Source organism: Ranitomeya variabilis, chromosome 7 (genome assembly GCF_051348905.1).
Source record: "Ranitomeya variabilis isolate aRanVar5 chromosome 7, aRanVar5.hap1, whole genome shotgun sequence".
NCBI classification, from domain to species: domain Eukaryota; kingdom Metazoa; phylum Chordata; class Amphibia; order Anura; family Dendrobatidae; genus Ranitomeya; species Ranitomeya variabilis.
This window is the reverse complement of record NC_135238.1, coordinates 128,969,823-128,994,322: the sequence shown is the minus strand read 5'-3', so window position 1 is coordinate 128,994,322 and position 24,500 is coordinate 128,969,823. Positions and strand designations below refer to the sequence as shown.

The following is a 24,500-nucleotide window of genomic DNA, read 5'->3' as shown; positions in this document are numbered from 1 at the left end:
GAGCAGTAATTAGGACACCTGACAGGGTAAGTTAGTTTTTAATATTTAGAATTTTTTCTTCTATCATTATTGTCTCTTATATTGGAGCAAACTGATTTTAGCTTTTATAATCAATAAAGGTTACATTTTAGGGATCCTTGTTGTGTTTTGGTTTATTTTGGTTGTTTCTAGGATTCCACTAATAATTGTTTTGAGTGATTTTTTTGAGACAATTGAAGCATGCCAGAAGTAAATATGTTTTTAAAAATATTTTAAAAATAACAAAAATATAATAGTTAAAATCACCCTCCTTTCACCCCATTCAAAATAAAACAATAAAAAAACTCAAACATACACATATTTGGTATCGCTGCATTCAGAATCACCCAATCTATCGATATAAAAAAATAATTAACCCGATCGCTAAACGGCACAATGAGAAAAACTGCGTTTTTTTAGTTGCCACAACATTGTATTAAAATGCAGGCTATTAAACAGGCTATTAAAAGATGATATCTGCACTAAATTTGTATAGTGAAAAGCGCCAGCTTGGCACGCAAAAAATAAGTCCTCACCCAACTCGAGATCACGCAAAATGGAGACGCTACAGGTCTCGGAAAAATATGCAATTTTTTTTTTTAACAAACTTTTTTTTTTCACCACTTAAATAAAAAGAACCTAGACATTTTTGGTGTCTATGAACTTGTAATGACCTGGAAAATCATATTGGCAGGTCATTTTTAGCATTTGGTGAACATGGTAAAATGAAAACCCAAAAAACTTTGTGGAATGGCACTTTTTTTGCAATTTCACTTCACTTGGAATGTTTTCCCATTTTCGAATACATGATATGGTAAAACCAATGGCGTTGTTCAAACATACAACTTGTCCCACAAAAAACAAGCCCTCACATGGCCATATTGACGGAAAAATATAAAAGTTATGGCTCCGGTAAGGGCTGTCCCACACGTCCAGATAATTCCGGTACCGGAAAAAATCGGTACCGGAGTTATCCGTGTCCGTGTGCCCGTGAGCTCACGTAGGCCATACGTGCGGCACACGTGTGCCGCCCGTGTGGCGAGTGGGTACCACACGGAGCGTGCAGGAGACAGCGCTAAAGTTTAGCGCTGTCCCCTGCATCGTGCTGAAGCTGCGATTCATATCTTCTGTGCAGCAGCGTTTGCTGCATAGAAGATATGAATAATAGTGTTTAAATGAAAGATCTACCTGTCCGCCGCCCTCCCACCCCCTGTGCGCCCCCCCCGCTCTTCAGAAAATACTCACCCGCATCCCTCGTTGGCTGTCGCTCCTTCCTGGTCTGGCCGTGGCTTCCACTGTATGCGGTCACATGGGGCCGCTCATTTACAGTCATGAATAGGCGGCTCCACCTCCCATAGGGGCGGAGCCGACTATTCATGATTGTAAATGAGCGGCCCCACGTGACCGCATACAGTAGAAGCCGCGGCCAGACCAGGAAGCAGCGAAAGCCAACGTGGGAGCGGGTGAGTATTTTCTGAACAGCGGGGGGGGCGCACAGGGGGTGGGGGGGCTGCGGACAGGTAGATCTTTCATTTAAACACTATTATTCATATCTTCTATGCAGCAAACGCTGCTGCACAGAAGATATGAATCGCGGCTTCAGCACCATGTGGGGGGGACAGCGCTTACTGAAGCGCTGTCTCCTGCACGCCACAGGGACCGCACACGGAGAACGTCCATGTGAGGTCCGTGTTTTACACGGACCCATTGACTTTAATGGGTCTGTGTAATACGTGTGCTCCCACGAACACTGACATGTCTCCGTGTTTGGCACACGGAGACACGGACCGCAAAAAAACAATGACATCTGCACAGATGCATTGATTTTAATGGGTCTAAGTATGTCAGTGGATCCGGTACGTGAGGAAACTGTCACCTCACGTACTGGAGACACTGACGTGTGAAACCGGCCTAAGAAGGGGAGCAAAAAAACAGAAACGCAAAAAGGAAAATGGGCTGCGGCGCTAAGAGGTTAAAGCATTTAATTAAAAAATCAACATATTGGGTAAAAAAAATGTAATTAACAAAGTGGATACATTAACAATTTAATGAGCATAAGTGTATTGAAATAACAGTGACGGTTTAATTATGAGTAAAGGATAAATCACTCAAATCGTGTTTGTCATTCCTTTTATTATGAGGCAACATGCGGGTTATCCTCAATATAGTTCCAACACACGTCGGAAAGATCCAACCTTGGCAGTTGAGGAACCCCAGTCAGTGAACCTCTTATAATCGCCAGGTCTCAGCAAATACTGCTTGCCTCTGTAGTTAGGAAGTTCATAGAATATCCAGTGGCCATCTAATACTTTGCAAGAATGGATTTCATGGGAGCAAAAGCGATCATATATATTTGGACAATCTTCCATAAACTCCATCATTTCTCCTTTGCAATCATCTCTTTCATAAACTCTAATTTTATGAACGCTCAATGCCAAATGCTGTGAAGAAAAACAAATTCAATTATTATCAATATTTTTCTAGATCATTACTAAAGTGGTTGTCTACCATTGGGGACTCTTTATAATTAAATGCCAGTGTTTGGTGCCAATACTAGTTTTTGCACTTCAGTTTCAATAAAAATGTCGCCCTGTTTTGCTTTTACAGACTCTTTGTTTCCCTGCACAATTACTTTTCATGTGGTCTGTAGTCCTAAATTAGCTGAGAGGAGCTAAAAAATAGACAAATAAAAGGTTATCTTCTCTCCATTGTACTATCGGAGTGAGTTCAGTGATAGAGCCTCAGTTAACTCATTCTGCAGTCAGCTGCAACATGGAGAATACAGAAAGCGAATGGGGCAAATGTTATTAAAACCCAATTGCAAAAATGATTTTTAATCCAAAATGTATGAATTTAAGTAAAAAGAAAGTGCCCAATGGTGGACAACCCTTTTAACACTGTAGGAAAAATACTCTATAACAATTACATTTGTGGAAAGTTAATAACAAATATTGTTTCATCTTCCAAAGAAGCTATAGGTAAATTTATATCAATAGAGCAAATGCAATTACCATATAGATATACTTGTTAGGGCACAGGCATGCAGCCATTACACATATTAGACTACTAGAGATCAATGATACAATGCCGCTAGAAATCTGTAGGCCGCGATGCAGCTGTGCGTTCTGCTCATTGTGGCATGCTGTATAGCAGGCTTATTTCTCTATAGAAGTTATGCGTATAAGGTGCATTATCTCCACAGCACGGTCTCATTGTAGGCAAACTCCAAGCTTGTTAGGTCAGTGCCGTAGGGGCTCCAGATGCCCCCTCTCCGGTCCCATTTATGTGGCTCTGCAGTGCACTTAACACCTTAGGCTGAATTCACACTTCTTCAGCTTTATGGAGTAGCAGAAGTCCATATTGCTATTCCATACAAAGACGCAGCACGAAGAAAGTATATTGCCTATCAGCCCTTCATTTTCAATTAGCATGCGAGCCTATGGTAATGTTTGTGGCTCTGTGTATTCAGTGGTATGTCTCACAGGCTTACACCAGAGGTGTGCACTATAGATCCCAGGAGGTAGACTTCAGCCTTACATTCAATATGTAACAAAAGTAAAAGATAAAGAGTAACCATGGAAATTATGGAGACCTTGTAATAAATTACTGAAAGCATAAGCCGGTACTGCAAATGGTGCAGAGTATCAGAGTGCACGTTATCAGTGACGGACACAAGACGAGGCAGAATATAACAGTGGTATGATATATGGTAAAGGGAACCTGTCGTTAGATTCATGCTGCCTGAACCACATGCAGCATGATCAGCGCCATTGTGGGCAGGGATATGCTCTTGCTGGGGGCCACATCAGGTTATAACCCCTGCCCAACTTTTCCTTGCAAATCTGCAGCTTTTCGCAGCAAAGTATACCTGACTAAAATCACACAGACAGGCTCTGATTCATGCTGACGATGGTTCAGGAAACATCAGTATAATGGCTGGGTCACTATAATGCATCGTTTAAAGGGACTCTATCAGCAGGTTTTTGCTATATAATCTGAGAGTATTATAACATAGGGCAAGAAGGCCTGATTCCAGAAATGTGTAGCATAGGGCAAGAAGACCTGATTCCAGAAATGTGTAACAAGGAGCAAGAAGGTCTGACTCCAGAAATGTGTAACATAGGGCAAGAAGGCCTGATTCCAGAAATGTGTAACATAGGGCAAGAAGGTCTGATTCCAGAAATGTGTAACATAGGGCAAGAAGGTCTGATTCCAGAAATGTGTAACATGGGGCAAGAAGGCCTGATTCCAGAAATGTGTAACATAGGGCAAGAAGGTCTGATTCCAGAAATGTGTAACATAGGACAAGAAGGTCTGACTCCAGAAATGTGTAACATAGGACAAGAAGGCCTGATTCCAGAAATGTGTAGCATAGGGCAAGAAGACCTGATTCCAGAAATGTGTAACAAGGAGCAAGAAGGTCTGACTCCAGAAATGTGTAACATAGGGCAAGAAGGCCTGATTCCAGAAATGTGTAACATAGGGCAAGAAGGTCTGATTCCAGAAATGTGTAACATAGGGCAAGAAGGTCTGATTCCAGAAATGTGTAACATGGGGCAAGAAGGCCTGATTCCAGAAATGTGTAACATAGGGCAAGGAGGCCTGATTCCAGAAATGTGTAACACAGGGCAAAATGGCCTGATTCCAGAAATGTGTAACATAGGGCAAAATGGTCTGATTCCAGAAATGTGTAACATAGGGCAAGAAGGCCTGATTCCAGAAATGTGTAACATGGGGCAAGAAGGCCTGATGCCAGAAATGTGTAACATAGGACTAGAAGGCCTGATTCCAGAAATGTGTAACATAGGGCAAGAAGGTCTGATTCCAGAAATGTGTAACATAGGGCAAGAAGGCCTAATTCCAGAAATGTGTAACATAGGGCAAGAAGGCCTGATTCCAGAAATGTGTGACATAGGGCAAGAAGGCCTGATTCCAGAAATGTGTAACATAGGGGAAGAAGGCCTGATTCCAGAAATGTGTAACATAGGGGAAGAAGGCCTGATTCCAGAAATGTGTACCATAGGGCAAGAAGGCCTGATTCCAGAAATGTGTACCATAGGGCAAGAAGGCCTGATTCCAGAAATGTGTAACATGGGGCAAGAAGGCCTGATTCCAGAAATGTGTAACAAGGAGCAAGAAGGCCTGATTCCAGAAATGTGTAACATAGGGCAAGAAGGCCTGATTCCAGAAATGTGTAACATGGGGCAAGAAGGCCTGATGCCAGAAATGTGTAACATAGGACTAGAAGGCCTTATTCCAGAAATGTGTAATATAGGGCAAGAAGGTCTGATTCCAGAAATGTGTAACATAGGTCAAGAAGGCCTGATTCCAGAAATGTGTAACATAGGGGAAGAAGTCCTGATTCCAGAAATGTGTAACATAGGGCAAGAAGGCCTGATTCCAGAAATGTGTAATATAGGGCAAGAAGGCCTGATTCCAGAAATGTGTAACATGGGGCAAGAAGGCTTAATTCCAGAAATGTGTAACATGGGGCAAGAAGGCTTAATTCCAGAAATGTGTAACACGGGGCAAGAAGGCCTGATTCCAGAAATGTGTAACATAGGGCAAGAAGGCCTGATTCCAGAAATGTGTAATATAGGGCAAGAAGGCCTGATTCCAGAAATGTGTAACATAGGGCAAGAAGGCCTGATTCCAGAAATGTGTAACATAGGGCAAGAAGGTCTGATTCCAGAAATGTGTAACATAGTTCAAGAAGGCGTAATTCCAGAAATGTGTAACATAGGGCAAGAACGCCTGATTCCAGAAATGTGTAACATGGGGCAAGAAGGTCTGATTCCAGAAATGTGTAACATAGGGCAAGAAGGCCTGATTCCAGAAATGTGTAACATAGGGCAAGAAGGCCTGATTCCAGAAATGTGTAACATAGGGCAAGAAGGCCTGATTCCAGAAATGTGTAACATAGGACAATTAGGCGTAATTCCAGAAATGTGTAACATAGGGCAAGAAGGCCTGATTCCAGAAATGTGTAACATGGGGCAAGAAGGCGTAATTCCAGAAATGTGTAACATAGGGCAAGAACGCCTGATTCCAGAAATGTTTAACATAGGGCAAGAAGGCCTGATTCCAGAAATGTGTAACATAGGGCAAGAAGGCCTGATTCCAGAAATGTGTAACATGGGGCCAGAAGGCCTGATTCCAGAAATGTGTAAGATAGGGCAAGAAGGCCTGATTCCAGAAGTGTGTCACATAGGACAAGAAGGCCTGATTCCAGAAATGTGTAACATAAGGCAAGAAGGTCTGATTCCAGAAATGTGTAACATAGGACAAGAAGGCGTAATTCCAGAAATGTGTAACATAGGGCAAGAAGGCCTGATTCCAGAAATGTGTAACATAGGGCAAGAAGGCCTGATTCCAGAAATGTGTAACATAGGGCAAGAAGGCCTAATTCCAGAAATGTGTCACATAGGGCAAGAAGGCCTGATTCCAGAAATGTGTAACATAAGGCAAGAAGGTCTGATTCCAGAAATGTGTAACATAGGGCAAGAAGGCCTGATTCCAGAAATGTGTAACATAGGGCAAGAAGGCCTGATTCCAGAAATTTGTAACATAGGGCAAAATGGTCTGATTCCAGAAATGTGTAACATGGGGCAAGAAGGCCTGATTCCAGAAATGTGTAGCATGGGGCAAGAAGGCTTAATTCCAGAAATGTGTAACACAGGGCAAGAAGGCCAGATTCCAGAAATGTGTAACATAGGGCAAGAAGGCCTGATTCCAGAAATGTGTAACATGGGGCAAGAAGGCCTGATTCCAGAAATGTGTAACATAGGGCAAGAAGGCCTGATTCCAGAAATGTGTAACATGGGGCAAGAAGGCCTGATTCCAGAAATGTGTCACATAAGGCAAGAAGGTCTGATTCCAGAAATGTGTAACATAGGACAAGAAGGCGTAATTCCAGAAATGTGTAACATAGGGCAAGAAGGCCTGATTCCAGAAATGTGTAACATAGGGCAAGAAGGCCTGATTCCAGAAATGTGTAACATAGGGCAAGAAGGCCTGATTCCAGAAATGTGTAACATAGGGCAAGAAGGCCTGATTCCAGAAATTTGTAAAATGGGGCAAGAAGGCCTGATTCCAGAAATGTGTAACATAGGTCAAGAAGGCTTAATTCCAGAAATGTGTAACATAGGGCAAGAAGGCCTGATTCCAGAAATGTGTAACATAGGGCAAGAAGGCCTGATTCCAGAAATGTGTAACATAGGGCAAGAAGGCCTGATTCCAGAAATGTGTAACATGGGGCAAGAAGGCCTGATTCCAGAAATGTGTAACATAGGGCAAGAAGGCCTGATTCCAGAAATGTGTAACATAGGGCAAGAAGGCCTGATTCCAGAAATGTGTAACATAGGGCAAGAAGGCCTAATTCCAGAAATGTGTAACATAGGGCAAGAAGGTCTGATTCCAGAAATGTGTAACATAGGGCAAGAAGGCCTGATTCCAGAAATGTGTCACATAGGGCAAGAAGGCCTGATTCCAGAAATGTGTAACATAAGGCAAGAAGGTCCGATTCCAGAAATGTGTAACATAGGACAAGAATGCCTGATTCCAGAAATGTGTAACATAGGTCAAGAAGGCTTAATTCCAGAAATGTGTAACATAGGGCAAGAAGGCCTGATTCCAGAAATGTGTAAGATAGGGCAAGAAGGCCTGATTCCAGAAATGTGTAACATAGGGCAAGAAGGCCTGATTCCAGAAATGTGTAACATAGGGCAAGAAGGTCTGATTCCAGAAATGTGTAACATGGGGCAAGAAGGCCTGATTCCAGAAATGTGTAACATGGGGCCAGAAGGCCTGATTCCAGAAATGTGTAAGATAGGGCAAGAAGGCCTGATTCCAGAAATGTGTCACATAGGGCAAGAAGGCCTGATTCCAGAAATGTGTAACATAAGGCAAGAAGGTCTGATTCCAGAAATGTGTAACATAGGACAAGAAGGCGTAATTCCAGAAATGTGTAACATAGGGCAAGAAGGCCTGATTCCAGAAATGTGTACCATAGGGCAAGAAGGTCTGATTCCAGAAATGTGTAACATAGTTCAAGAAGGCGTAATTCCAGAAATGTGTAACATAGGGCAAGAACGCCTGATTCCAGAAATGTGTAACATGGGGCAAGAAGGTCTGATTCCAGAAATGTGTAACATAGGGCAAGAAGGCCTGATTCCAGAAATGTGTAACATAGGGCAAGAAGGCCTGATTCCAGAAATGTGTAACATAGGGCAAGAAGGCCTGATTCCAGAAATGTGTAACATAGGACAAGTAGGCGTAATTCCAGAAATGTGTAACATAGGGCAAGAAGGCCTGATTCCAGAAATGTGTAACATGGGGCAAGAAGGCGTAATTCCAGAAATGTGTAACATAGGGCAAGAACGCCTGATTCCAGAAATGTTTAACATAGGGCAAGAAGGCCTGATTCCAGAAATGTGTAACATAGGGCAAGAAGGCCTGATTCCAGAAATGTGTAACATGGGGCCAGAAGGCCTGATTCCAGAAATGTGTAAGATAGGGCAAGAAGGCCTGATTCCAGAAATGTGTCACATAGGGCAAGAAGGCCTGATTCCAGAAATGTGTAACATAAGGCAAGAAGGTCTGATTCCAGAAATGTGTAACATAGGACAAGAAGGCGTAATTCCAGAAATGTGTAACATAGGGCAAGAAGGCCTGATTCCAGAAATGTGTAACATAGGACAAGAAGGTGTAATTCCAGAAATGTGTAACATAGGGCAAGAAGGCCTGATTCCAGAAATGTGTAACATAGGGCAAGAAGGCCTGATTCCAGAAATGTGTAACATAGGGCAAGAAGGCCTGATTCCAGAAATGTGTAACATAGGGCAAGAAGGCCTGATTCCCGAAATTTGTAAAATGGGGCAAGAAGGCCTGATTCCAGAAATGTGTAACATAGGTCAAGAAGGCTTAATTCCAGAAATGTGTAACATAGGGCAAGAAGGCCTGATTCCAGAAATGTGTAACATAGGGCAAGAAGGCCTGATTCCAGAAATGTGTAACATAGGGCAAGAAGGCCTGATTCCAGAAATGTGTAACATGGGGCAAGAAGGCCTGATTCCAGAAATGTGTAACATAGGGCAAGAAGGCCTGATTCCAGAAATGTGTAACATAGGGCAAGAAGGCCTGATTCCAGAAATGTGTAACATAGGGCAAGAAGGCCTAATTCCAGAAATGTGTAACATAGGGCAAGAAGGTCTGATTCCAGAAATGTGTAACATAGGGCAAGAAGGCCTGATTCCAGAAATGTGTAACATAGGGCAAGAAGGCCTGATTCCAGAAATGTGTAACATGGGGCAAGAAGGCCTGATTCCAGAAATGTGTAACATAAGATAGGACAAAAAGGCCTGATTCCAGAAATGTGTGACATAGGGCAAGAAGGCCTGATTCCAGAAATGTGTAACATAGGGGAAGAAGGCCTGATTCCAGAAATGTGCAACATAGGGGTAGAAGGCCTGATTCCAGAAATGTGTACCATAGTGCAAGAAGGCCTGATTCCAGAAATGTGTACCATAGGGCAAGAAGGCCTGATTCCAGAATTGTGTAACATGGGGCAAGAAGGCCTGATTCCAGAAATGTGTAACAAGGAGCAAGAAGGCCTGATTCCAGAAATGTGTAACATAGGGCAAGAAGGCCTGATTCCAAAAATGTATAACATGGGGCAAGAAGGCCTGATGCCAGAAATGTGTAACATAGGACTAGAAGGCCTTATTCCAGAAATGTGTAATATAGGGCAAGAAGGTCTGATTCCAGAAATGTGTAACATAGGACAAGAAGGCCTGATTCCAGAAATGTGTAACATGGGGCAAGAAGGCGTAATTCCAGAAATGTGTAACATAGGGCAAGAACGCCTGATTCCAGAAATGTTTAACATAGGGCAAGAAGGCCTGATTCCAGAAATGTGTAACATAGGGCAAGAAGGCCTGATTCCAGAAATGTGTAACATGGGGCCAGAAGGCCTGATTCCAGAAATGTGTAAGATAGGGCAAGAAGGCCTGATTCCAGAAATGTGTCACATAGGGCAAGAAGGCCTGATTCCAGAAATGTGTAACATAAGGCAAGAAGGTCTGATTCCAGAAATGTGTAACATAGGACAAGAAGGCGTAATTCCAGAAATGTGTAACATAGGGCAAGAAGGCCTGATTCCAGAAATGTGTAACATAGGACAAGAAGGCGTAATTCCAGAAATGTGTAACATAGGGCAAGAAGGCCTGATTCCAGAAATGTGTAACATAGGGCAAGAAGGCCTGATTCCAGAAATGTGTAACATAGGGCAAGAAGGCCTGATTCCAGAAATGTGTAACATAGGGCAAGAAGGCCTGATTCCAGAAATTTGTAAAATGGGGCAAGAAGGCCTGATTCCAGAAATGTGTAACATAGGTCAAGAAGGCTTAATTCCAGAAATGTGTAACATAGGGCAAGAAGGCCTGATTCCAGAAATGTGTAACATAGGGCAAGAAGGCCTGATTCCAGAAATGTGTAACATAGGGCAAGAAGGCCTGATTCCAGAAATGTGTAACATGGGGCAAGAAGGCCTGATTCCAGAAATGTGTAACATAGGGCAAGAAGGCCTGATTCCAGAAATGTGTAACATAGGGCAAGAAGGCCTGTGTTATGACCCCAATGGCGAGGGTCTCAGAGGTACGTGGAAGTCTGCAGAATACAAAAATCCAGCTCATAGGGCAGTGGTAACTGGGTTGACCATATATCTACTCCTAACGCCAACACTAGAAGTAGCCGGGGATCATTCCTACGTTGATTCTAGATGACACGCTCCAGCCGGAGAATCTAGCTACCCCTAGTAGAGGAAAACAAAAGACCTTTCTTGCCTCCAGAGAAGGGGACCCCAAAGCTGGATAGAAGCCCCCCACAAATAATAACGGTGAGGTAAGAGGAAATGACAAACACAGAAATGAACCAGGTTTAGCACAGAGAGGCCCGCTTACTGATAGCAGAATAAAGAAAGGTAACTTATATGGTCAACAAAAACCCTATCAAAATCCACACTGGAAATTCAAGAACCCCCGAACCGTCTAACGGTCCGGGGGGAGAACACCAGCCCCCTAGAGCTTCCAGCAAAGGTCAGGATATAGATTTGGAACAAGCTGGACAAAAATACAAAACCAAAACAAATAGCAAAAAGCAAAAGGCAAACTTAGCTGATATAACTGGAACCAGGATCAGTAGACAAGAGCACAGCAGACTAGCTCTGATAACTACGTTGCCAGGCATTGAACTGAAGGTCTAGGGAGCTTATATAGCAACACCCCTAACTAACGACCCAGGTGCGGATAAAAGGAATGACAGAAAAACCAGAGTCAAAAAACTAGTAACCACTAGAGGGAGCAAAAAGCAAATTCACAACAGTACCCCCCCCTTAGTGAGGGGTCACCGAACCCTCACCACGACCACCAGGGCGATCAGGATGAGCGGCATGAAAGGCACGAACTAAATCGGCCGCATGAACATCAGAGGCGACCACCCAGGAATTATCCTCCTGACCATAGCCCTTCCACTTGACCAGGTACTGAAGCCTCCGCCTGGAGAGGCGAGAATCCAAGATCTTCTCCACCACGTACTCCAACTCGCCCTCAACCAACACCGGAGCAGGAGGCTCAGCAGAAGGAACTACAGGCACAATGTACCGCCGCAACAAGGACCTATGAAATACATTGTGAATAGCAAACGACACAGGAAGATCCAGACGAAAAGATACAGGATTAAGGATTTCCAATATCTTGTAAGGCCCAATAAAACGAGGTTTAAATTTGGGAGAGGAGACCTTCATAGGAACAAAGCGGGAAGAAAGCCATACCAAATCCCCAACGCGTAGTCGGGGACCCACACCGCGGCGGCGGTTGGCAAAGCGCTGAGCCCTCTCCTGTGACAACTTCAAGTTGTCCACCACATGATTCCAGATCCGCTGCAACCTATCTACCACAGAATCCACCCCAGGACAGTCAGAAGGCTCCACATGACCCGAAGAAAAGCGAGGATGGAAACCAGAGTTGCAGAAAAAAGGCGAAACCAAGGTGGCGGAACTAGCCCGATTATTAAGGGCAAACTCAGCCAACGGCAAGAATGTCACCCAATCGTCCTGATCAGCAGAGACAAAACACCTCAAATAAGCCTCCAAAGTCTGATTGGTTCGCTCCGTCTGTCCATTAGTCTGAGGATGGAAAGCAGACGAAAACGACAAATCAATGCCCATCCTACTACAAAAGGATCGCCAGAACCTGGAAACGAACTGGGATCCTCTGTCTGACACAATATTCTCAGGGATGCCGTGCAAACGAACCACGTTCTGGAAAAACACAGGAACCAGATCGGAAGAGGAAGGCAGCTTAGGCAAAGGAACCAAATGGACCATCTTGGAGAAGCGATCACATATCACCCAGATAACGGACATGCCCTGAGATAGCGGAAGATCAGAAATGAAATCCATGGAGATATGTGTCCAAGGTCTCTTCGGGACAGGCAAGGGCAAGAGCAAACCGCTGGCACGAGAACAGCAAGGCTTAGCTCGAGCACAAGTCCCACAGGACTGCACAAATGACCGCACAGCCCTTGACAAGGAAGGCCACCAAAAGGACCTGGCCACCAGATCTCTGGTGCCAAAAATTCCCGGGTGACCTGCCAACACCGAGGAATGAACCTCGGAAATGACTCTGCTGGTCCATTTATCCGGGACAAACAGTCTGTCAGGTGGACAAGACTCAGGCCTATCAGCCTGAAATCTCTGCAACACACGTCGCAGATCCGGAGAAATAGCTGACAAGATAACTCCATCTTTAAGAATACCAACAGGATCAGCGACTCCAGGAGCATCAGGCACAAAGCTCCTAGAAAGAGCATCGGCCTTCACATTCTTTGAACCTGGTAAATACGAGACAACAAAATCAAAGCGGGAGAAAAACAATGACCAGCGGGCCTGTCTCGGATTAAGGCGTTTAGCAGACTCGAGATACATCAGATTTTTGTGATCAGTCAAGACCACCACACGATGCTTAGCACCCTCGAGCCAATGACGCCACTCCTCAAATGCCCATTTCATGGCCAACAACTCCCGATTGCCCACATCATAATTTCGCTCGGCAGGCGAAAACTTCCTGGAGAAAAAGGCACAAGGTTTCATAACAGAGCAACCAGGGCCTCTCTGCGACAAAACGGCCCCTGCTCCAATCTCTGAAGCATCCACCTCAACCTGAAAGGGAAGTGAGACATCGGGCTGGCACAAAACAGGCGCCGAAGTAAACCGGCGCTTCAACTCCTGGAAAGCCTCCACGGCAGCAGGAGCCCAGTTAGCTACATCGGAGCCCTTCTTGGTCATATCCGTCAACGGTTTCACAATGCTAGAAAAATTAGCGATAAAACGACGGTAGAAGTTAGCGAAACCCAAGAACTTCTGAAGACTCTTAACCGACGAGGGCTGAGTCCAATCAAGAATAGCTCGGACCTTGACTGGGTCCATCTCCACAGCAGAAGGGGAAAAAATGAACCCCAAAAAGGGAACCTTCTGTACACCAAAGAGACACTTTGAGCCCTTGACAAACAAAGAATTTTCACGCAAAATTTTAAAGACCAACCTGACCTGCTCCACATGCGAATCCCAATCATCAGAAAAAACCAAAATATCATCCAGATAAACAATCAAAAATTTATCCAGATATTTCCGGAAAATGTCATGCATAAAGGACTGAAAAACTGAAGGCGCATTGGAGAGCCCAAAAGGCATCACCAAGTACTCAAAATGACCTTCGGGCGTATTGAATGCGGTTTTCCATTCATCACCTTGCTTAATGCGCACAAGGTTGTACGCACCACGAAGGTCTATCTTGGTGAACCACTTGGCACCTTTAATCCGGGCAAACAAGTCAGACAACAGCGGTAAAGGATACTGAAATTTGACAGTGATCTTATTTAAAAGCCGATAATCAATACAAGGTCTCAAAGATCCGTCCTTTTTTGCCACAAAAAAGAATCCCGCACCAAGGGGGGAAGAAGACGGACGAATATGTCCTTTCTCCAGAGACTCCTTGATATATGAACGCATAGCGGTATGTTCAGGTACCGACAGATTAAACAGTCTTCCCTTAGGAAACTTACTGCCTGGGATCAAATCTATAGCACAGTCACAGTCCCTATGAGGAGGCAGTGCACTGGACTCAGACTCACTGAAGACATCCTGATAATCAGACAAATACTCCGGAACTTCCGAAGGCGTAGAAGAAGCAATAGACACAGGCAGGGAATCCCCATGAATACCACGACAGCCCCAACTTGAGACTGACATAGCCTTCCAGTCCAGGACTGGATTATGGGTCTGTAACCATGGCAGCCCTAAAACAACCAAATCATGCATTTTATGTAAAACCAGGAAACGTATCACCTCGCGGTGTTCAGGAGTCATGCACATGGTAACCTGAGTCCAATACTGCGGTTTATTTGCTGCCAATGGTGTAGCATCAATACCCCTAAGAGGAATAGGATTTTCTAATGGTTCAAGAGTAAAACCACAGTGCTTAGCAAATGACAGATCCATAAGACTCAGGGCAGCACCTGAATCTACAAACGCCATGACAGGATAAGACGACAGTGAGCAAATCAAAGTTACAGACAGAATAAATTTAGGTTGCAAATTACCAACGGTGACAGGACTAACAACCTTAGCTATACGTTTAGAGCATGCTGAGATAACATGTGTAGAATCACCACAGTAGTAGCACAAGCCATTCCGGCGTCTATGAATTTTCCGCTCATTTCTAGTCAGGATTCTATCACATTGCATTAAATCAGGTGTCTGTTCAGACAACACCATGAGGGAATTTGCGGTTTTTCTATCACATTGCACCGAATTAGGTGTCTGTTCAGACAACACCATGAGGGAATTTGCGGTTTTGCGCTCCCGCAACCGCCGGTCAATTTGAATAGCCAGTGCCATAGTATCATTGAGACCTGTGGGAATGGGAAAACCCACCATAACATTCTTAATGGCTTCAGATAGGCCATTTCTAAAATTAGCGGCCAGTGCACACTCGTTCCAATGTGTCAGCACGGACCATTTCCGAAATTTTTGGCAATACACTTCAGCCTCGTCCTGCCCCTGAGACATAGCCAGCAAGGCCTTTTCTGCCTGAATCTCAAGATTGGGTTCCTCATAAAGTAAACCGAGCGCCAGAAAAAACGCATCAATATCAGCCAATGCCGGATCTCCTGGCGCCAGCGAAAAAGCCCAATCCTGAGGGTCGCCCCGTAAGAACGAAATAACTATTTTTACTTGCTGAGCAGAGTCTCCAGATGAACAGGGTCTCAGGGACAAAAACAATTTACAATTATTCACAAAATTCCTAAACTTAAACCTGTCTCCGGAAAACAGTTCAGGAATCGGTATTTTAGGTTCTGACCTAGGATTTCTGATAACATAGTCTTGTATGCCCTGCACACGAGTAGCCAGCTGGTCCACACTTGTAATCAAGGTCTGGACATTCATGTCTGCAGCAAGCATAGCCACTCTGAGGTAAAGGGGAAGAAGAAAGAAAAAAAAAAAAAAAACTCAGAATCTTCTTTCTTATAATCCCTCTTCTGCAACGCATTAAACATTTAATACTGGCCTGGCAAACTGTTATGACCCCAATGGCGAGGGTCTCAGAGGTACGTGGAAGTCTGCAGAATACAAAAATCCAGCTCATAGGGCAGTGGTAACTGGGTTGACCATATATCTACTCCTAACGCCAACACTAGAAGTAGCCGGGGATCATTCCTACGTTGATTCTAGATGACACGCTCCAGCCGGAGAATCTAGCTACCCCTAGTAGAGGAAAACAAAAGACCTTTCTTGCCTCCAGAGAAGGGGACCCCAAAGCTGGATAGAAGCCCCCCACAAATAATAACGGTGAGGTAAGAGGAAATGACAAACACAGAAATGAACCAGGTTTAGCACAGAGAGGCCCGCTTACTGATAGCAGAATAAAGAAAGGTAACTTATATGGTCAACAAAAACCCTATCAAAATCCACACTGGAAATTCAAGAACCCCCGAACCGTCTAACGGTCCGGGGGGAGAACACCAGCCCCCTAGAGCTTCCGGCAAAGGTCAGGATATAGATTTGGAACAAGCTGGACAAAAATACAAAACCAAAACAAATAGCAAAAAGCAAAAGGCAAACTTAGCTGATATAACTGGAACCAGGATCAGTAGACAAGAGCACAGCAGACTAGCTCTGATAACTACGTTGCCAGGCATTGAACTGAAGGTCTAGGGAGCTTATATAGCAACACCCCTAACTAACGACCCAGGTGCGGATAAAAGGAATGACAGAAAAACCAGAGTCAAAAAACTAGTAACCACTAGAGGGAGCAAAAAGCAAATTCACAACAGGCCTGATTCCAGAAATGTGTAACATAGGGCAAGAAGGCCTAATTCCAGAAATGTGTAACATAGGGCAAGAAGGTCTGATTCCAGAAATGTGTAACATAGGGCAAGAAGGCCTGATTCCAGAAATGTGTAACATAGGGCAAGAAGGCCTGATTCCAGAAATGTGTAACATGGGGCAAGAAGGCCTGATTCCAGAAATGTGTAACATAAGATAGGACAAAAAGGCCTGATTCCAGAAATGTGTGACATAGGGCAAGAAGGCCTGATTCCAGAAATGTGTAACATAGGGGAAGAAGGCCTGATTCCAGAAATGTGCAACATAGGGGTAGAAGGCCTGATTCCAGAAATGTGTACCATAGTGCAAGAAGGCCTGATTCCAGAAATGTGTACCATAGGGCAAGAAGGCCTGATTCCAGAATTGTGTAACATGGGGCAAGAAGGCCTGATTCCAGAAATGTGTAACAAGGAGCAAGAAGGCCTGATTCCAGAAATGTGTAACATAGGGCAAGAAGGCCTGATTCCAGAAATGTGTAACATGGGGCAAGAAGGCCTGATGCCAGAAATGTGTAACATAGGACTAGAAGGCCTTATTCCAGAAATGTGTAATATAGGGCAAGAAGGTCTGATTCCAGAAATGTGTAACATAGGACAAGAAGGCCTGATTCCAGAAATGTGTAACATAGGACAAGAAGGCCTGATTCCAGAAATGTGTAACATAGGGCAAGAAGGCCTGATTCCAGAAATGTGTAATATAGGGCAAGAAGGCCTGATTCCAGAAATGTGTAACATAGGGCAAGAAGGCCTGATTCCAGAAATGTGTAACATAGGGCAAGAAGGTCTGATTCCAGAAATGTGTAACATAGTTCAAGAAGGCGTAATTCCAGAAATGTGTGACATAGGGCAAGAACGCCTGATTCCAGAAATGTGTAACATGGGGCAAGAAGGTCTGATTCCAGAAATGTCTAACATAGGGCAAGAATGCCTGATTCCAGATATGTGTAACCTAGGGCAAGAAAGCCTGATTCCAGAAATGTGTAACATAGGGCAAGAAGGCCTGATTCCAGAAATGTGTAACATAGGACAAGTAGGCGTAATTCCAGAAATGTGTAACATAGGGCAAGAAGGCCTGATTCCAGAAATGTGTAACATGGGGCAAGAAGGCGTAATTCCAGAAATGTGTAACATAGGGCAAGAACGCCTGATTCCAGAAATGTTTAACATAGGGCAAGAAGGCCTGATTCCAGAAATGTGTAACATAGGGCAAGAAGGCCTGATTCCAGAAATGTGTAACATGGGGCCAGAAGGCCTGATTCCAGAAATGTGTAAGATAGGGCAAGAAGGCCTGATTCCAGAAATGTGTCACATAGGGCAAGAAGGCCTGATTCCAGAAATGTGTAACATAAGGCAAGAAGGTCTGATTCCAGAAATGTGTAACATAGGACAAGAAGGCGTAATTCCAGAAATGTGTAACATAGGGCAAGAAGGCCTGATTCCAGAAATGTGTAGCATAGGGCAAGAAGGCCTGATTCCACAAATGTGTACCATAGGGCAAGAAGGCCTGATTCCAGAAATGTGTAACATGGGGCAAGAAGGCCTGATTCCAGAAATGTGTAACAAGGAGCAAGAAGGCCTGATTCCAGAAATGTTTAACATAGGACTAGAAGGCCTGATTCCAGAAATGTGTAACATAGGGCAAGAAGGCCTGATTCCAGAAATGTGTAACATAGGACAAGAAGGCGTAATTCCAGAAATGTGTAACATAGGGCAAGAAGGCCTGATTCCAGAAATGTGTAGCATGGGGCAAGAAGGCCTGATTCCAGAAATGTGTAACATAGGACAAGAAGGCGTAATTCCAGAAATGTGCAACATAGGGCAAGAAGGCCTGATTCCAGAAATGTGTAACATAGGGCAAGAAGGCCTGATTCCAGAAATGTGTAGCATGGGGCAAGAAGGCCTGATTCCAGAAATGTGTAACATGGGGCATGAAGGCTTAACCCCTTAAGCCCCGAGGGTGGTTTGCACGTTAATGACCGGGCCAATTTTTACAATTCTGACCACTGTCCCTTTATGAGGTTATAACTCTGGATCGCTTCAACGGATCTTGGCGATTCTGACACTATTTTCTCGTGACATATTGTACTTCATGTCAGTGGTAAAATTTCTTCGATATAACTTGCGTTTATTTGTGAAAAAAACGAATATTTGGCGAAAATTTTGAAAATTTTGCAATTTTCCAACTTTGAATTTTTATGCCCTTAAATCACAGACATATGTCACACAAAATACTTAATAAATAACATTTCCCACATGTCTACTTTACATCAGCACAATTTTGGAACCAAAATTTTTTTTTGTGACGGAGTTATAAGGGTTAAAAGTTGACCAGCAATTTCTCATTTTTACAACACCATTTTTTTTTAGGGACCACATCTCATTTGAAGTCATTTTGACGGGTCTATATGATAGAAAATACCCAAGTGTGACACCATTCTAAAAACTGCACCCCTCAAGGTACTCAAAACCACTTTCAAGAAGTTTATTAACCCTTCAGGTGTTTCACAGGAATTTTTGGAATGTTTAAATAAAAATGAACATTTAACTTTTTTTCACACAAAATTTATTTCAGCTCCAATTTGTTTTATTTTACCAAGGGTAACAGGAGAAAATAGACCCCAGAAGTTGTTGTACAATTTGTCCTGAGTACGCTGATGCCCCATATGTGGGGGTAAACCACAGTTTGGGCGCATGGCAGAGCTTGGAAGCAAAGGAGCGCCATTTGACTTTTCAATGCAAAATTGACTGGAATTGAGATGGGACGCCATGTTGCATTTCGAGAGCCCCTGATGTGCCTAAACATTGAAACCCCCCACAAGTGACACCATTTTGGAAAGTAGACCCCCTAAGGAACTTATCTAGATGTGTGGTGAGCACTTTGACCCAACAAGTGCTTTACAGAAGTTTATAATGCAGAGCCGTAAAAATAAAAAATCATATTTTTTCACAAAAATTATCTTTTCACCCCCAATTTTTTATTTTCCCAAGGGTGAGAGAAGAAATTGGACCCCAAAAATTGTTGTGCAATTTGTCCTGAGTACGCTGATACCCCATATGTGGGTGTAAACCATTGTTTGGGCGCAGGGCAGAGCTCGGAAGGGAAGGAGCGCCATTTGACTTTTCAATGCAAAATTGACTGGAATTGAGATGGGACGCCATGTTGCATTTAGAGAGCCCTTGATGTGCCTAAACATTGAAACCCCTAACAAGTGACACCATTTTGGAAAGTAGACCCCCTAAGGAACTTATCTAGATGTGTGGTGAGCACTTTGACCCAACAAGTGCTTTACAGAAGTTTATAATGCAGAGCCGTAAAAATAAAAAATCATATTTTTTCACAAAAATGATCTTTTCACCCCCAATTTTTTATTTTCCCAAGGGTAAGAGAAGAAATTGGACCCCAAAAATTGTTGTGCAATTTGTCCTGAGTACACTGATACCCCATATGTGGGTGTAAACCATTGTTTGGGCGCAGGGCAGAGCTCAGAAGGGAAGGAGCGCCATTTGACTTTTCAATGCAAAATTGACTGGAATTGAGATGGGACGCCATGTTGCGTTTGGAGAGCCCCTAATGTGCCTAAACATTGAAACCCCCCACGAGTGACACCATTTTGGAAAGTAGACCTCTTAAGGAACTTATCTAGATGTGTGTTGAGCACTTTGACCCAACAAGTGCTTCACAGAAGTTTATAATGCAGAGCCGTAAAAATAAAAAATCATATTTTTTCACAAAAATGATCTTTTCACCCCCATTTTTTTATTTCCCCAAGGGTAAGAGAAGAAATTAGACCACAAAAGTTGTTGTGCAATTTGTCCTGAGTACGACGATACCCCATATGTGGGTGTAAACCATTGTTTGGGCGCATAGCAGAGCTCAGAAGGGAAGAAGCGCTATTTTACTTTTCAATGCAAAATTGACTGGAATTAAGATGGGATGCCATGTTGCGTTTGGAGAGCCCCTGATGTGCCTAAACATTAAACCCCCCCACAAGTGACACCATTTTGGAAAGTAGACCCCCTAAGGAACTTATCTTGATGTGTTTTGAGAGCTTTGAACCCCCAAGTGTTTCACTACAGTTTATAACGCAGAGCCGTGAAAATAAAAATTATTTTTTTTTTTCACAAAAATGATTTTTTAGCCCCCAGTTTTGTATTTTCACAAGGGTATCAGGATAAATTGGACCCCAAAAGTTGTTGTCCAATTTGTCTGGAGTACGCTGATACCCCATTTGTGGGGAGGGACCACTGTTTGGGCGCATGACAGAGCTCGGAAGGGAAGGAGCGCCATTTGGAATGCAGACTTAAATGGATTGGTCTGCAGGCGTCACGTTGCATTTGCAGAGCCCCTGATGTACCCAAACAGTACAAACCCCCCACAAGTGACCCCATATTGGAAACTAGACCCCCCAAGGAACTTATCTAGATGTGTTGTGAGAACTTTGAACCCCAAGTGTTTCACTACAGTTTATAACGCAGAGCCGTGAAAATAATTTTTTTTTTTTTTTCACAAAAATGAAATTTAGCCCCCAGTTTTGTATTTTCACAAGGGTATCAGGATAAATTGGACCCTAAAAGTTGTTGTCCAATTTGTCCTGAGTACGCTGATACCCCCTATGTGGGGGGGAACCACTGTTTGGGCGCATGACAGAGCTCGGAAGGGAAGGAGCGCCATTTGGAATTCAGACTTAAATGGATTGGTCTGCAGGCGTTACGTTGCATTTGCAGAGCCCCTGATGTACCCAAACAGTACAAACCCCCCACAAGTGACCCCATATTGGAAACTAGACCCCCCAAGGAACTTATCTAGATGTGTTGTGAGAACTTTGAACCCCCAAGTGTTTCACTACAGTTTATAACGCAGAACCGTGAAAATAAAAATTATTTTTCTTTTTCACAAAAATGATTTTTTAGCCCCCAGTTTTGTATTTTCACAAGGGTATCAGGATAAATTGGACCCTAAAAGTTGTTGTCCAATTTGTCCTGAGTACGCTGATACCCCCTATGTGGGGGGGAACCACTGTTTGGGCGCATGACAGAGCTCGGAAGGGAAGGAGCGCCATTTGGAATGCAGACTTAAATGGATTGGTCTGCAGGCGTCACGTTGCATTTGCAGAGCCCCTGATGTACCCAAATAGTACAAACCCCCCACAAGTGACCCCATATTGGAAACTAGACCTCCCAAGGAACTTATCTAGATGTGTTGTGAGAACTTTGAACCCCCAAGTGTTTCACTACAGTTTACAACGCAGAGCCGTGAAAATAAAACATATTTTTTTTCCCACAAAAATGATTTTTAGCCCCCCAAATTTTTATTTTCCCAAGGATAACAAGAGAACTTGGACCCCAGAAGTTGTTGTTCAATTTGTCCCTAGTACGCTGATACCCCATATGTTGGGGTAAACCCCTTTTTGGACGCACGGGAGAGCTCGGAAGGGAAGGAGCACTGTTTTACTTTTTCAACGCAGAATTGGCTGGAATTGAGATTGGACGCCATGTCGCGTTTGGAGAGCCCCTGATGTGCCTGAACAGTGGAAACTCCCCAATTCTACCGGAAACCCTACCCCTAACCGTTTACTGAACATTTTCTGACAGTCATAAGTGCCACGTATATAAGTGCCACGTATATAAGTGCCACGTATATAAGTGCCACGTATATAAGTGCAACGTATATAAGTGCCACGTATTTAAGTGCCACGTATTTAAGTGCCACGATATTTCAGTGCCACAATATTTCAGTGCCACGTATTTCAGTGCCACGTATTTCAGTGCCACGTATTTCAGGCACTGAAAAATACGTGGCACGTAAATACTTCAGTGCCACGATATTTCAGTGCCACGATATTTCAGTGCCACGATATTTCAGTGCCACGTATTTCAGTGCCACGTATTTCAGGCACTGAAAAATACGTGGCACGTAAATACGTGGCACGTAAATACGTGGCACGTAAATACGTGGCACTTAAATACGTGGCACTTAAATACGTGGCACTTAAATACGTGGCCACTTAAATACGTGGCCACTTATATACGTGGCACTTATATACGTATATACGTATATAAACGTATATTTCAGTGCCACGTATTTCAGTGCCACGTATTTCAGGTTAGGGGTAGGGTTAGGGGTAGGGTTAGGGTTTTTTGTTTTTTTCTTGTTTTCTTGTGTTTTTCTATAAAAACGCATGCGTTTTACCGCGTTTACATGCATTTTTTCACACATGCGGTTTTTTTAAAAAACGCATGCAGATAAAAACGCAAGTGTGAAACCAGACTAAAAGACGCTTTTTATAGCAAAAAAGTTTTTGCGTCTCCACATTTTGAGACCTATAATTTTTCCACATTTTGGTCCACAGAGTCATGTGAGGTCTTGTTTTTTGCGGGACGAGTTGACGTTTTTATTGGTAACATTTTCGGACACGTGACCATTTTTTATCACTTTTTATTCCGATTTTTGTGAGGCAGAATAACCAAAAACCAGCTATTCATGAATTTCTTTTTGGAGAGGCGTTTATACCGTTCTGCGCTTGGTAAAATTGATAAAGCAGTTTTATTCGTCGGGTCAGTACGATTACAGCGATACCTCATTTATATCATTTTTTTATGTTTTGACGCTTTTATACGATAAAAACTATTTTATAGAAAAAATAATTATTTTGGCATCGCTTTATTCTGAGGACTATAACTTTTTTATTTTTTTGCTGATGATGCTGTATGGCGGCTCGTTTTTTGCGGGACAAGATGACGTTTTCAGCGGTAACATGGTTATTTATATCCGTCTTTTTGATCGCGTGTTATTCCACTTTTTGTTCGGCGGTATGGTAATAAAGCGTTGTTTTTTGCCTCGTTTTTTTTTTTTTTTCTTACGGTGTTTACTGAAGGGGTTAACCAGTGGGCCAGTTTTATAGGTTGGGTCGTTACGGACGCGGCGATACTAAATATGTGTACTTTTATTGTTTTTGTTTGTTTTTTTTAGATAAAGAAATGTATTTATGGGAATAATATTTTTTTTTTTATTATTATTTATTTAGGAATTATTATTTTTTTTTTTTACACATGTGGAAATTTTTTTTTTTACTTTTTTACTTTGTCCCGGGGGGGACATCACAGATCGCAGATCTGATAGTGTGCACAGACCCGGAAGTGCTCCCTGCAGGACCCGGATACAGCCCCTCGGCCATTTTGGATCCGGGGCCTGCAGGGAGAAGACGTTCGGTACGAGGTGAGTACATCACCTTGTACCGATCGTCTCAGGGAAGCCCGCAGGGAGCCCCCTCCCTGCGCGATGCTTCCCTGTACCGCCGGTACACCGCGATCATGTTTGATCGCGGTGTGCCGGGGGTTAATGTGCCGGGGGCGGTCCGTGACCGCTCCTGGCACATAGTGCCGGATGTCAGCTGCGATATGCAGCCGAAACCCGGCCGCGATCGGCCGCGCTCCCCCCGTGAGCGCGGCCGATCGCGTATGACGTACTATACCGTCACCGGGAATTAAGGCCCACCCCACCTCGACGGTATAGTACGTCATATGGGATTAAGGGGTTAATTCCAGAAATGTGTAACACAGGGCAAGAAGGCCTGATTCCAGAAATGTGTAACATAGGGCAAGAAGGCCTGATTCCAGAAATGTGTAATATAGGGCAAGAAGGCCTGATTCCAGAAATGTGTAACATAGGGCAAGAAGGCCTGATTCCAGAAATGTGTAACATAGGGCAAGAAGGTCTGATTCCAGAAATGTGTAACATAGTTCAAGAAGGCGTAATTCCAGAAATATGTAACATAGGGCAAGAACGCCTGATTCCAGAAATGTGTAACATGGGGCAAGAAGGTCTGATTCCAGAAATGTGTAACATAGGGCAAGAAGGCCTGATTCCAGAAATGTGTAACATAGGGCAAGAAGGCCTGATTCCAGAAATGTGTAACATAGGGCAAGAAGGCCTGATTCCAGAAATGTGTAACATAGGACAAGTAGGCGTAATTCCAGAAATGTGTAACATAGGGCAAGAAGGCCTGATTCCAGAAATGTGTAACATGGGGCAAGAAGGCGTA

At 43.6% G+C, this 24,500-nt stretch overlaps 1 protein-coding gene across 1 annotated transcript in view; it reads right to left on the bottom strand.

Annotated features, from left to right (window-relative positions):
- Window positions 1–2,062: 2,062 nt before the first annotated feature.
- LOC143786374 (gamma-crystallin M1-1) overlaps window positions 2,063–24,500 on the bottom strand; it is a 46,246-nt gene continuing 23,808 nt past the window's right edge. The window contains exon 3 of the mRNA XM_077275713.1: window positions 2,063–2,459. Coding sequence (XP_077131828.1) covers window positions 2,178–2,459 — 282 coding nt within the window. The 3' untranslated portion in view covers window positions 2,063–2,177. The remainder of the gene's footprint in view (window positions 2,460–24,500) is intronic.